This window comes from Fundulus heteroclitus, chromosome 19 (genome assembly GCF_011125445.2).
Source record: "Fundulus heteroclitus isolate FHET01 chromosome 19, MU-UCD_Fhet_4.1, whole genome shotgun sequence".
Lineage (NCBI taxonomy): Eukaryota > Metazoa > Chordata > Actinopteri > Cyprinodontiformes > Fundulidae > Fundulus > Fundulus heteroclitus.
The window spans coordinates 26210034-26224085 of record NC_046379.1 but is presented as its reverse complement, the minus strand read 5'-3'; the positions used below and the strand labels follow the sequence as shown (position 1 = coordinate 26224085).

Here is a 14052-nt window from a genome sequence, read left to right as displayed (position 1 = left end):
AATTAAGGTATGGTTAACCAATCTCACCCATTTTTGAGGTTGGGAGCTGAGAAGTTAAGGAACCACTATTTTAGTCAAATCTTATTTGATAATGTACACAAATCTTCACTGGTCTATCTCAAACTATTTAACTGTCATCTTAAAGGCCCTTCATATGCTAACTCCTTCAGATCTTTCATCTTCCAGTCAGGTAGATGTTTATATCTGGAACTCAATCCTATTAGTCACACACTAAGTTTGCTTTTACCTTGTCATCCAATCTCAATTTTATTAAATGTTTCATCTGACAAAGTAGAAAATCAAGTATCCAAACTCATGTACTTTGGTTTTAAGAAATTTATAACAGTTATTCCAGTGTCTAAAAATCAAATTTTGATGAGAAATGTAAATTAATCTATCATGATTTATGCTGTTAATAAATACATCAGTCTTATATACAATTACATGAAGTCACTCCGCCCATGCTTACATCACACTTACATTTTCCTAAAGTAGCATGCTAACTTCCTGTAATCTCATTTTAGAGGGAACCACCTACAGTTGCCAAGACTTGAAAGTCAATTCACTGATGCATGCGGAGTAAATTTTCCCCATCTCTGCAAAATGATTATACTTATTTTTTGCTATTTCATTACAGGTACCAGCTACTTTATTCTGGGTTAAAGATTATTGCTCTAACACTTCTCAAATGACTAATCTTTAAAAATCTCCACACAGCAGATTTTTCTCTGGGAGTTCAGATCCATCAGTCTCCTTCTGTTGTCCTTGGAAGAGCTGGAGAAAACGCACAGCTGGTGTGCAGCCACGGACAGGGCGACTACAGAGTGATGCTGTGGTACCAGCGGCAGCCTGGAGAAGATGCTCTGAAACTCATCGGATATGGATATGTAGAGTTTAAAAACGACAGCGTTGAGGAGACATTCAGAAAGAAAGGTTTCAGTTTAGCTGGAGATCTGAGTGGAAACAAAGCCAAGAATGGTTCACTTTTCATTAAGAACCTGAATGCAGTTGAACACACAGCAACATATTTCTGTGCTGCTAGTAAACCACAGTACATCAAACATCCACCTGCTCCTGACAAAAACCTCCTCCTCTATTATGAATTTAATGTAGGCAGTCTGATAGTTAGTTAGAGTCATTGTCAACACAGCCCATGATTGCTGTGCTTATTTGTATACATTATATGTATGTCTTTGTATTAATGTGCCTATCTATCTATCTATCTATCTATCTATCTATCTATCTATCTATCTATCTATCTATCTATCTATCTATCTATCTATCTATCTATCTATCTATCTATCTATCTATCTATCTATCTATCTATCTATCTATCTATCTATCTATCTATCTATCTATCTATCTATCTATCTATCTATCTATCTATCTATCTATCTATCTATATGTATAGATACACACACACACACACACACACACACATATATATATATATATATATATATATATATATATAGATAGATATAGATATATATATATAGATATACAGATATGTATGTATGTATGTATGTATGTATGTATGTATGTATGTATGTATGTATGTATGTATGTATGTATGTATGTATGGATCGATCGATCGATAGATAGATGGACTCAGGGGACTGTATAAACAGAGCACCAAGTATTTCAAAATTTTTATTGTAAAATAACTTGTTTCACTTCACAATCATACAGTCCCATGTTTTGGTCTAGCACATGAAATCCTTTTGGTCTAGCACATGAAATCCTAATGAAATACATTAGGTTTGTGGGTGTAATGTAAAAATGTGAAAAGGTTTAAGTGGTGTGAATACTTTTAAAATCATTGTACATAAAGTTTTTACAGATTTCATGCAACGAGTCACTTCCTGCTCCACCTTCCTAGTCACAAAACCCTGAAGAGACTCGAGTTGGCACTTCACTTTCAACATGAAGCTTCATCATTTCACAATATGCGTCATCAATCTATGCTGGATTGAAGGTATCTCGGAATTCTCAGTTCTTTATTTGTTTTGCCTTATTTTTTTTATGCAGCAGAACTAAAAGTGGGCAATATAGCTAATTTTTTACTCTTTATATTTTTTTTTCCTGCAGGTGTTTATCTGAGTAATGAACAGGTGTTCCAGTCTCCACCTGAACTTCTGGTAAAGCCAAAGAATGAAGTCAATCTGACCCTCACACACAAAATCAAGAGCTATGACACGATTCTCTGGTACCAGCGTTCACCAGGAGACACCTCCTTAAAGCTCATAGGATACATGTCTTATAAAACTCCAAAGATTGAGCCTCCGTTTGAAGGCCGCTTCAAAGTAAGTGGGGACGGAGAGGAAACCGCTTATCTTCACGCTTTGAACCTGACAGACACCAAAGACAGCGGAGAATATTTTGGAGCAGCAAGTATGCACAGTGAAGAAGATACTGGCTTTCTCATACAAAAACTCCCATAACATGATAGCAGCACACCAGCAGGAAACCTCTGAAACCAACAGCTGCATAATATCAGCAAAACAGCTCCATCACACGAGGAAGTGCAAACAAGTGTGTTCAAAATGAGAAAAAATAAAGATGTGAAGAAGTCAAACACTTTAAACTCTAATTACACCAGTTGAAAGACATTATTTAACCAAAATGCATTTTGTAGTTAAGGGAAAAAAAACAACACAGCCTTCTCGTTAATAGTTTTACCTTGTTTGACTGAGACGTTTCTTGAAGTCATCTACCACTCCATAATGTCCGTCTGAGAAAAGTTTTAGCCACTCCTCCTTTTCACCTGCGTGATGTCTGAGGGGAATCTTGCATGTTGGCGATGTGAGTGGGTCCAGAGACCCGGCATCTTCCCTCTTATCTACAGTTTTGCTGTATTTTCTCTGCTCATCTCCTATTTGGCCAAAACAGTTGTACTTTTCCATCCTATGCCCGACATAAGCTTTTGGACATTGGACCTGTGATATACAGGTTTCTGAATTGATCAAAGTCATTTACACTGTCTGTCACTTGGCAATGAGTATTTACACCACTGTATCTATCAGGGTCTGCCTGTTTAGACATCCATGCAAATTGTACAGTTATGCAACTAAACGTATTGCACAGTATTGCAGGCTGCTGTTTTTTGTTTTTTTTATTTACGTGAAATTAACACTCCCTGGGGGGAGTGTTGTTGTTGGCCAGTACAATCACCAGTTAAAAAAGGAAAAGCTCACGTGTTGTATGTATTTATGTGCGTTCTGAAGCAGCGTCTGTGTCATCCAAATGTAATTAAGGTAAAATGGTAAACCAGAAGTCTATGACCTTGTTTAGCAACTCCACAGCAAATAATGTGATGTAGTTGTTGAAAAGCATGATAAAGAATAGTGAAAACTGAACAGCTTGAAAAATATGACCAAAATAGATATCTATGCAGCACCTGACTACTTTCAGACTATTTGTACTACTAGAGACCCAAAGTACACAACAAATGAATTTAAGGGTTAAAAAGTGGATTTTGCAAGATATGTCCCTGTTAAAACTACATCCATTGTACCAGTGCCAAAATACACCAAACCAATGTACTGAAACAAATACCGCCCAGTAGCACTCACATCTATCACAAAGTCCTTCAAGGGCCTGGTCCTGGCACACCTGAAGGACTCCTTCCCACTCACATTGAACCTACACCAGTTTGCCTACCGCAGCAATAGGAGCAAAAATGATGCTGTTCCACAGTATTACACTTGGTTCTTACACACTTGGACAACAATGACAAAATTTCATCCCAACAACTGTTTGCTGATTTCAGGTCAGCAGTTGACACTGTCATTCCTTCCAAGTTGATCACCAAACTGGGCTGGGCACCTGCACTTCCCTCTGCATCTTAATAATGGACTTTCTGACTAACAGACCACAGCATGTGTGGTCAGGCCTCATCTGCTCCAACGCTGTCACACTCAACACCCGTGTGCCACAACACTGTGAGCTGAGCCCTCTCTTCTACTCCCTCGCCACCCACGGCTGCAGACCTGAGCATGGATCCAATGGCATCATCAAGTTTTCAAATTACACCACAGTGGTTGGTGTCATCAGCAACAAAGATGAGACGGGGAAGAGGTACTGCACCTGGCTACATGGTGCATGAGCAATAACTTGCTCCTTAAAGCCAGTAAAACCAAGGAGCTCACTGTGGACCTCAGTAAGATAAGAAGGCACATCAATGGGATGGCCATTGATTGAGTCTCCACCTTCAAGTTCCTGGGGACCCAAATCTTGGAAGAACAATCCTGGACCATCAACACCTCCAGCCTGGTAAAGAAGGCTCACCAGCACCTCTGCTTCCTAAGGACACTGCAGGACAATCTTTAAAGCTATAGTAGGTAATCCTGTTCAGAAAGACTTTTTGTTATACTGGGTGAAATGGTGATTCCATCTTGACAGGAACAAATATATTATGTATTGCGAAAACGGAGGTTAAACAATTAGATATCTGTGGTAGCTGCAGGACTGTTAGGACTCTAGCAATCCAGTCATTCGGTTCAAATGGAAAAAACAAATAAATCAGATGCCTGATTGTCTCGTTCTGTCCATCAAGTTCCGGGGGGATCACTTTATCTATTGGTCGTCCAACACACCAATCATTCTGACATGCTTATGTAACGCTAATGTGCATACACGTTCCTTATTATTTTCTGCATGCTGGCAATGTCTAGTGTTTATGTATCCAGTTAGCTTAGCGGTTAGCTTCGGCATTAGCCGTTCATTGTAGCTCCGCTGCTCTTCCCTTATATACTTTGAATATGGCTGAAATTTGCAAGAAGCAAATCACGGAGAAGTTTATAAGAAGAAGAGGAATGCCTCAGTAGAAAGAAATAAGACCAGAGTGGATTTTGGAGATTCATACTGTCCCCCTGAGGAGCGGGAGAACAGGTAAGACGGTCTTGTGCATGCATTGGTTATTCAAAAAGGGACTAAGGTGTTCCTTACTCACATTTCTTGTAAAATTGCAGACTCTACCTGTATGTAACCAATTAGCTAAACGTATTAGAACATATATAAACTCCCTTCTGTCTCATCTCCCTATTGAAATATTAAAGTTAGGCCTACAAAACAAAAAAATGAAAAATTAAACTAATCGAATGACAATGGAAAAGTCAGACATATTTAATGAGAAAAGGGTCACTCTTTATTTGATAATTAATGTTTAATTTGTCAACACTTTTTGCTGCGGTTTTGATGGTTGCTGCACCCTAGCGCCCCCTATTGAAAAGCCACCACTGATTCTCACTGTGTGTCTTCGAGTGTCTGCCTTGAATGTATATATGCTGAACAGCAGAGAGCACTAAAGATGATAGGAAACTATGATCTCCATAAACTCCTCCTCCTCCTCCTCACAAGTTTACAGTAGATGATTTCCCTCCAGTTTGTTCTTCCAGAATATGCATGCCTCTGTTTTAAACTAAAATCCATACATACAGGGTTTTTTTCAGTCAAAAATAATGTTTAGAAATTTAATCACTTTATTGCTTTTTCTGTCTTTGTTTGCAGGTGAGTAAGCTGATGTGTTAAAGTATATTTGCACACCTTTCTGTCTAGTTTAGTCTTCTTTTTTTGTCTCGTAGGCATCATGGCGCCACCGCCGCCTGTAATCCAGCAGACCCCTGCCTCTATTCTGATACAGTCAGGAGAAGTGGCCCGTCTCCACTGTTACCACGGGGATGACAGCTATCCCTACATGCTCTGGTACCAGTCAGCGGCAGGGGGCCGGCAGACCATGGATCTGATTGGGCTGCTGCATTATGAAAACCAAAATCGGGAGAAGGGCTTTGAAAATCGTTTCAACATGACAGGCCACTCAAAAGACAAAGCACAGCTGATTATCTCCGACACCAAACCAGCAGACACAGCGGAATATTTCTGTGCAGCCAGTTAACACAGTGTTTCATCTCCTCTGGCTGCTGTACAAAAACACAGCAGTGCATATGAAGCGTGCACCTGGAGGAACTGAGTGATAAAGTCATATCTGACGAAGAAGGTTGCTTTGTTTCGCATAAAGAAACTTGAAGACGCTTGAGAAAAGGGCGGGATATACACAGACCAATACGCCTCAGGACAGCAGAATTACTAATGAGCTTCTCTATGTCTTTGCTTTAGAGGTGACATCACTTCCTCCTGACAGACATTAACCTTTTGGCTCAGGAGAGTCAAACGTTTTTTACTTTTCGAGGACAACATGAGTTCGGGCATCACGGCATGGGCGTTTTTCATATTTTGGACTGCTGGTAAACTCAGTACATGGATTTTTACAAATTATCAAGCCGTTAACGAAGCATTGATGTAGATGTTCAGATATTTTATTGATTTTCCTTCTTTTTTCCCCCCCAGGTGAATCTGTCCTCATCACTCAGTGGCCCAGATACATCTCCTGTAATGCCACTGACCGTGCAGAAATACACTGCTACCAGAACGACACTGATTATGAATATCTGTACTGGTACAGACAGTTAAAAGGCAAAGAGATTCAGCTAATTGTATATTTGCTAGCTGGTAACCCAAACTTTGAGTCAGACTTTGCCACTGGCTTTGAGGCAGTGCGGTCAAACACAAAACAATGGTCTCTGACTATAACCAGCGTTCAGGAGAAAGATGAGGCTGTGTATCTGTGTGCTGCCAGTCACACAGTGCAGCGACAGACCTAATGACTGTGACAAAAACACAAAACGGAAGATGCTGATCACTCTAGCACCTGCCTCTCATGTTAGTGTTTGGATTAAAGGCAAACCCATGCGGTGGAAAAGATCATATCTGCATTAATACGCCCTGAAACAAACTGCATGACTTCAAACTATTTCAGTTCAAACTGTCAAACTACAACACCATGTTTCAGTTTTTAAACCAATTTAAGTAGATGATAAACTCATAAACAATGGGACATTGTTTATATTCCAATCCCCACAAATTTCTGCCTGCATCTGGGAATGAGGACTGGGCTACCAGTCATTGCTTTAGGAGGCAACACCTAATGCTCATTGGGAAGAATCAGAATCTTGATAAACACAGAAAAAAGTTGTTAAATTTAGTTAATATTGAGGAGTTTAGATACAAGACACCATCTTACTTAGATTCTAGTCAAAATGTTCATGTTGAATTTTTTTTCTATCCAAAATTAAATTGATAAAATATAGTTTTTGGTAAAATGTACCCAATATTGAATGCTAAAACTAAAATTTAGTGCAGGTGTCACCAACCTTTTTGAACCTGAGAGCAACTTCATTGGTGTTCTGTCATACGAAGGGCTGCCAGCACTGAACTTTGAACTAGAAGTGTCAAAGTTCACCTTAACTTTATGTAAAATGAACTCAGTTTTCATGCTTTGTTATAGATATTGTCATTTTTTTAATCTATATAAATACAAGTGTGAATAAACAGGAAGAGTAATGGAACAAAATAAAGTTTTAGATGCAGCTCACTGGTGAATTGTGTTTTTTTTTTTTAAAATAGGCTCCTGGGCACTACATGTGGCCCTCGGGGGCTACTTGGTGTCCGCGGGCACTATGTTGTAGTGTGTTTAAATTTAAATAATTTGAATTGTTAATATTTAGTACAATTGAAAACTCAACTTTGCAGCATAGTAAAAATCTAGAAGAAAATGGAAAGAAAGAATCTGTGTTACGTAATATACATTATTGCTTTCCCATCAATTTTTGTCTGCTCAAGTACTTTGACAACAGTCCATATTTCAGGTAGTTGATAAAACTGTCCTGCGCTCATGTGATCAACAGGTGGAGCCACAGTACATAGCATGCAGCATCCATCAAGGGCTGTGTGGATGTTTTGACCCAGATTGCCCTCCTTTTTTTTACCCTGTGCAGTTCTTTCTTTCATATCATTGCTTCACAATGTCTTCACCTACACAAACGTTTGCCTTCCTCTTCATCTGGTTTTTATGTAAGATTTCCAAGATACGTTTCTGAATGTTAATCTGTATTGAAAATGCTGATCTGACCCTTTGTTTTCTCTCTGCTTATTTTTCCACAGATCAGACAAACGCTGCAAATTTCCGCCAGTCTTCTCCCCTCATAGTGGAGACGAACAGTGAGGTTGAAATTACGTGCAGCCAAGATGATAGCGCTCTTATTGTGATGCTGTGGTATCAGCATAAAAGGGACGCTAACTCCATGACCCTCATTGGGTACGGATATGAAAGCTCTCAAAACTACGAAGGTCAATTTGAAAAGGAATACAAGCTGACAAGAACGAATATAGTTGAAGGAGCTTTGAAGATACTCAAAGCAGATCCGTCCCACTCGGCTGTTTATTTCTGCGCTGCCAGCACACAGTAATGTGGTTTAATGCCACTCCCTTACAAAAAACCCTCCTCATTTCTCCTGTGCAGGGGATGCGTTTGTGCATGAAGCTGGTCTTTTCACAGATCCTAACTGGAGCAGCAGCAAAAAACTGCAGGATGCCACTAACAATTATTCTATGTCTTTTCATCTTGCCTCAATGTAGGTTATGATACATTCAAATTATAAAGGGGAAATAATTTTCTTATCTACTATTTTCTAAAAATGTACACATTTGCAATTGAGCCTAACCATTAATCTGTTTTGCCTACAGATTAAGCTAAGAGCGTGGAATTTCAGCCAACTTATCCAAAAATAGTGAGCGTCACAGACAATGTGGATTTTCACTGCCAGCACAGCGACAACAGTCTAAGTGTGATGCTCTGGTACCAACAAACAGACGCCGGTGCCATGAATCTGATAGGATATAGCTATGTTGGAAGTGAAGCAGTTTATGAGAAGCCATTCGAACACAACTTCAAGATTACGAGAAAAGACACACAAACAGGAGCTCTGAACATTAACAGCGTCGATGTGTCAAACTCTGGGGTGTATTTCTGCGCTGGCAGTACACAGTGATGTGGTTTAATGCAACCTCATGACAAAAAGTCCCAGGCGTCTTATTCTGACACTTTAAAGATGTCAATGGGGTTAAGGTGTGTCGTGAGTATCAATTTCTCATTAATACATTCACCTGTAATTACTTCTAAACAACATTAAAAGAAACATTCTTTTTATGTTTGACATTTTTGTTATTGTAATATAATACGTCGCATTCTTATTGCTATGGCACTTTGATTGTGTGATCATGGCCAAACTGAAACAGCTGGTATGTTGAAGTTAGCTAAATTGTTGGAAAGTTGATCAATGAGCCCATCCATCCATCCATCCATCCATCCATCCATCCATCCCTATTGAAGGTTTAATATTCATATGGAGTAAAAGAAGAGTTTTGACCTTTAAAAGATCTTGCTATTTTTTAGTAGTTTGAGCGAGTGGTATTTCGAAACCTGGACACTGCTGTCATTTTTTTTAAAGTTATACTGTTTTATTATTATTATTATTATTATTATTATTACTATTATTATTATTATTATTATTATTATTATTATTATTAGTAGTAGTAGTAGTAGTAGTATTGGTATTAGTATTAGTATTAGTATTAGTATTAGTATTAGTATTATCTCCCTTTTTTTGATTGTACAACATTTTCAATATTGGAGCTGCTTTAAGCACTTTGTTTGTCAGCTAATATTTCCGGTCCTTGAGTTCTTGTGTCCTGGAACTTTTGGATGCGTCCCAACACACCTGTATCAAATGGCTGAAAAACCGCCTCAGTATGCAGACAAGTTCTCCAGATTCCTGCTAATGACCTCATTATTTGACTCAGCCGTGTTGAAGAGGAGACACATATAAAAGTTGCAGGACATCGGATCTCAAGGACTGGAGTTGAAGACCACTGGTATTGTCAAGTCAAGTTTATTGGTATAGCACATTTCAGCAGCAAGGTGGTTCAAAGGACTTTACATCATAAACACATCGAAACGGTCACTGAGTACATTCAGTTGTGTCAAGTAAAAAACAAAAATACACATCAAACATATTGGTCAGTGTTCCTGTTATTAGGGGTCAAAGCAACTCTAAACAGGTGGGTTTAGAGTTACAGGTACTGAATAGAAGGGGTCCCAGGATAGAACCTCAGTGTACCCCATGTGACTTTTGTCCGCTCTGATGAGAAATTACCTGTTGACACAATAAAAAAAATAAGTTATTTAGGTAGGATTTGAATTTGAACAATTAAGAGCTGTACAAGAGAGTCTGATTGGGGAAAATGACATATCTGGGCAACATAGAGATGAGGCCACCCCATACTGTAGGCATGACACAGCTCCAGCATGGCTATGACATAACCGGTCTGTCAGCCAGCTCCCTCTGAAATTCTCCAGTTGCATGGAATCCCAACATAGTGAGAACTTGAACTGGCACCGTGCATAGTTCCAAGATGATTACTCTGGGAAATCTAAACCATCTGATAAGCCACTCACCATCATGTACCAGCAGGTCAGAACCCTGACTGAAAACACCCTCCCTCCGCTTTCTTCCATTGGCGATGTCCAGCAGCAATTACGCACAACTTTATGCAGCTGTTTATGGACATGTGTGATTGTCTCCACATTGTCCACCTTATGAATCATCACACCTGACTTGTTAGGAATTAATCTGCTAATCCAACACCATTTTTTTGAGTGAGTATAACAGTATCCCTTAGTTAATTTCCATGCATGTTATGCTTCTCAGCGCACAACCAATGCATATTTACATCTTTACAGTTTACATTGAATTGAGATTGTTTCCCATAATGTTTTGGGTATGTAACGTTTTCATATGAGGCTAACTTGGATTAAATTTATATGTATGGGTTTAAACCATAAAAGCTCTATTTCATGGAAAAGAAACAACAGGGTTGATGCTTCTTAGGTTTACACAAACTGAACTGAGTGACATTTCATTGTATTTTGGTGAGTTTTGGTACTTTATAATTTGTTAATGTTGATGAACAAGCAAACATGATGATGTTTGCTTGCTTGACACACATTTTTACAGCAGGTCAAAAGTTTGTGGGGATTTCTGCATACTTTCACAAAACATTCAATTCTACACATCCCAGTTGTGTGTGAAACATTGCGCCCCAAGCTTTTTTGTGAGCAGGTACAAATTACACTAAATTCAGTAGAATAATACACTACATTTTTTTCAGTATTATGACTAACTTAAAAGACATTCAGGACGCTCCATGCAGAACTACTGTCTGTATTTCTTGATGACAATAGATATTTAGTCTATTGCCATCAGCCTCAGCATACTGCTCCAACTTGGCTTACTTGGTAAAGAAATCCAGGAATTTCAATGGATTACATCCCTTAAAACATGCATAGCGTTATGAGATCTTTTAAGATACATCTGACTCAACATGTACTGCTTCTGTCTTTGGTTAGCTCATGATCCTGCTGACGTTGTTCACCCTAGGAGCAGTTTGCTGAACTAGTAAACTAAGATTAGCATGTTTCCTCTCCATTCTGATGTAAGTTGTTGATCATTCAGCTTCCAGCGTATTTCAGCGGGGTTCCAGTTAATTACGTGCTGACAAAACATATAGAAAAAGTAGTTTTGCTCTTTCATAAACGTCACACTCTGGATTCAAAAACAAAATTATATAAGTGATAGTATGTTAATGATACAATACTAAGAGAATCTAATAATTAGGTAACGTCTAAATTACGCAAGAATCATAGCCGAGGTTGCCTTGCTCCCGGACCTAAGTTAACATATTAACTTCATTTATAGGCGTAAAACAGGGCTTCAGGTGGTAATTGGAGACCAAGAGAACCCTCTCATAAGTAATGGAATGACTGGACTGTTTGTTACTCAAGGTCTCCAAAGCTTTAACATATGTCATCTAAATTGGGAGGGGACAAGTATTCCCACCTCTATTCACACATCTATTTATTGGGATTTTATGTGATGGATCAACACAAAGTACCTCATGATTGTGAAATGGAGGGAAATGGATTATTAAAGGTTATTAAAGGTTATTATTAAAGGTTATTAAAACTCTTTACATATAAAAGCCTGAAAATTCTGTAATGCAATTGTATTCAGCCCCCTTTACTCCGAAGCCCTTACATAACAACCAATGGCTTTTTGGAAGTCGATCAATGAATAAATAGAATCGACCCATGGGTCACTTTGTCTCAGTATGAACACACCTGGGAGCTGAAGGCCTCAGAGTTATTATTTATTTATTTTTTTAGAAAACATTAGATAACAAACAGCATCAGGGTCACAGCTGACAGGTCAGGGAGAAGGTTGTGGAAATTCTTTAAAAAAAAAGGTTAATTTGTAAAACTGTATCCAAGCACAGAAGGAGTCACAGAGCACTTTAATCATCTTGAAACAATTGAAAGAGTCTAGAAAAACTGCAAACCTAGCCGAGGAATGGCTGTGCACATAATCTAGCTGAAAACAACTTGACAGGAAGAAACGCAGATCATTAATCAGAGAAGCAGCAAAGTGGACTATGGTAACTCTGGGGAAGCTGAGAGATCCCCAACTCGGGTGGGAGGAACTTTTCACATGGATAACCTTAATTCGTACATTTCCCAATTATAAAAAAAAATAGCCATCATAGAACTACAAGCTGTGTAGGGGAAAGACCAAACATGTGGAAGAAAGTCCTCTGGTCAGATGAGACCAAAATTAAACTTTTGGGCTATACTCATGTGTGGAGGAAACGCTGCACCACGTGTCATCGTCCATCCGCTTCACAATGATGTGCTACGTTTTGTGCATGTGGCAAACATGTTCCTAGTTAAATACAGAACACTGAAGTTTGTGTTTATAACATAACAAAATGCAAAAATGTTCACTTAGCGTGAAAAAAAAATCGGATTAGTTGTTCGGATCCTGGTGAGCTGTCCGTTGTCTACCCCGCCTCTTGCCCATTTACTGCTGGAGAAAGACACCAGCCCCCTAGTGAACCTTTAAAGATCAAGCAGATATATATGAAAAGAAATTATAGAAAGGGCATGCTCTGATGGTACAGGGGTAGTGAGCACAAACAATATATGGAGGCCTTAGTCCTCGACCTGGCTGACCTGGGTTTGATTCCTGAGGTCCTTTACCGCATGTCTTCTGTCTGGTAATATCACACCATGACACAAATCCTTATGTCTAAAATTTGAGAGGTAACAAGGAAAGTTCAGTCCTGCCAGACATGACCTGGAGGAGCAGTTGCACGAGAACAACAACCTGCAGTTGCCTGTTAGAGTCCACTAGGAGACATAAGCTGATTGCATCAACCTGTCAGACTCAAGGCAGGCACATTTTCACGAGAAGCACCAGAAGCTTCAGCTCAGTTGTTCAGTTCTACTAAAGAGATTATTAGTAGTATTAGTATTAGATTATTCAGCATTAGGATGATTACAATCTGTGTTGTAGTTCTGATGGCCTCGTGTAAGTTTTTAATTCCATTGCTTTCGTCGGATCCTTTTTATATGAATAGTATGACTTGGTTTGTTTTTTTTTTTTTCAAACTTGCTTCTTTCTTGTTTTGCAGCTTCCTCCATCTCTATTGAAATCCAGCAGCCTCCCTTTGTAATCGGCCGTGAAAGAGATCCCTCTGTAACTTTAAAGTGTGAGCAAGACCACGACGAGCATTACTACATGTACTGGTACAAACAAGAGAGCACGGGGAAATTAGAGTTAGTCGCACAGTCTCTGGGTGAAAACACTTGGGACATCGAAGCGCCTTTCAACAAGTCCAAGTACACCGTGTTGCGACCCACGATTCTGGACACCGCTCTGCAGATTCACCGGCCCCAGGCTAGAGACTCAGCCGTGTATTACTGCGCTTCGAGAAGAGCACAATGATTCAGAAAGCCTCTGCAGCTTAACAACAACCTGGAGAAATCACAGACTAAAGAGAGAGTAGAGTAGTGACGGGAAAAAACGAGTTTGCAGGACTTAGTTAAGCCAGGACATGAGACGTGCAACAAACTTTTAACATGCAAACTAAATTGCATTGTGTGTTTAAATTCCAGAAGTACATACATTAATGCTGGTTTTCTTTCCTTTGTGTACAGAGTGTAAAACCCCACAAAGATGATCTGTTCAGATTAGGCGGCAGGTGTTTGCAGTGTTAGCCCCCCGCAGCAATACTGCCTTATGCTGTCTTCCTTCACCC

At 39.2% G+C, this 14052-nt stretch overlaps 1 gene segment (V, D, J or C); it reads left to right on the top strand.

Moving 5' to 3' along the window:
• Nucleotides 1–12743: 12743 nt before the first annotated feature.
• LOC118567060 lies at nt 12744–13793 on the top strand. The segment is given in 2 exon segments: nt 12744–13322; nt 13426–13793. Coding segments are annotated over 2 exon segments (351 nt in total).
• Nucleotides 13794–14052: the final 259 nt, after the last annotated feature.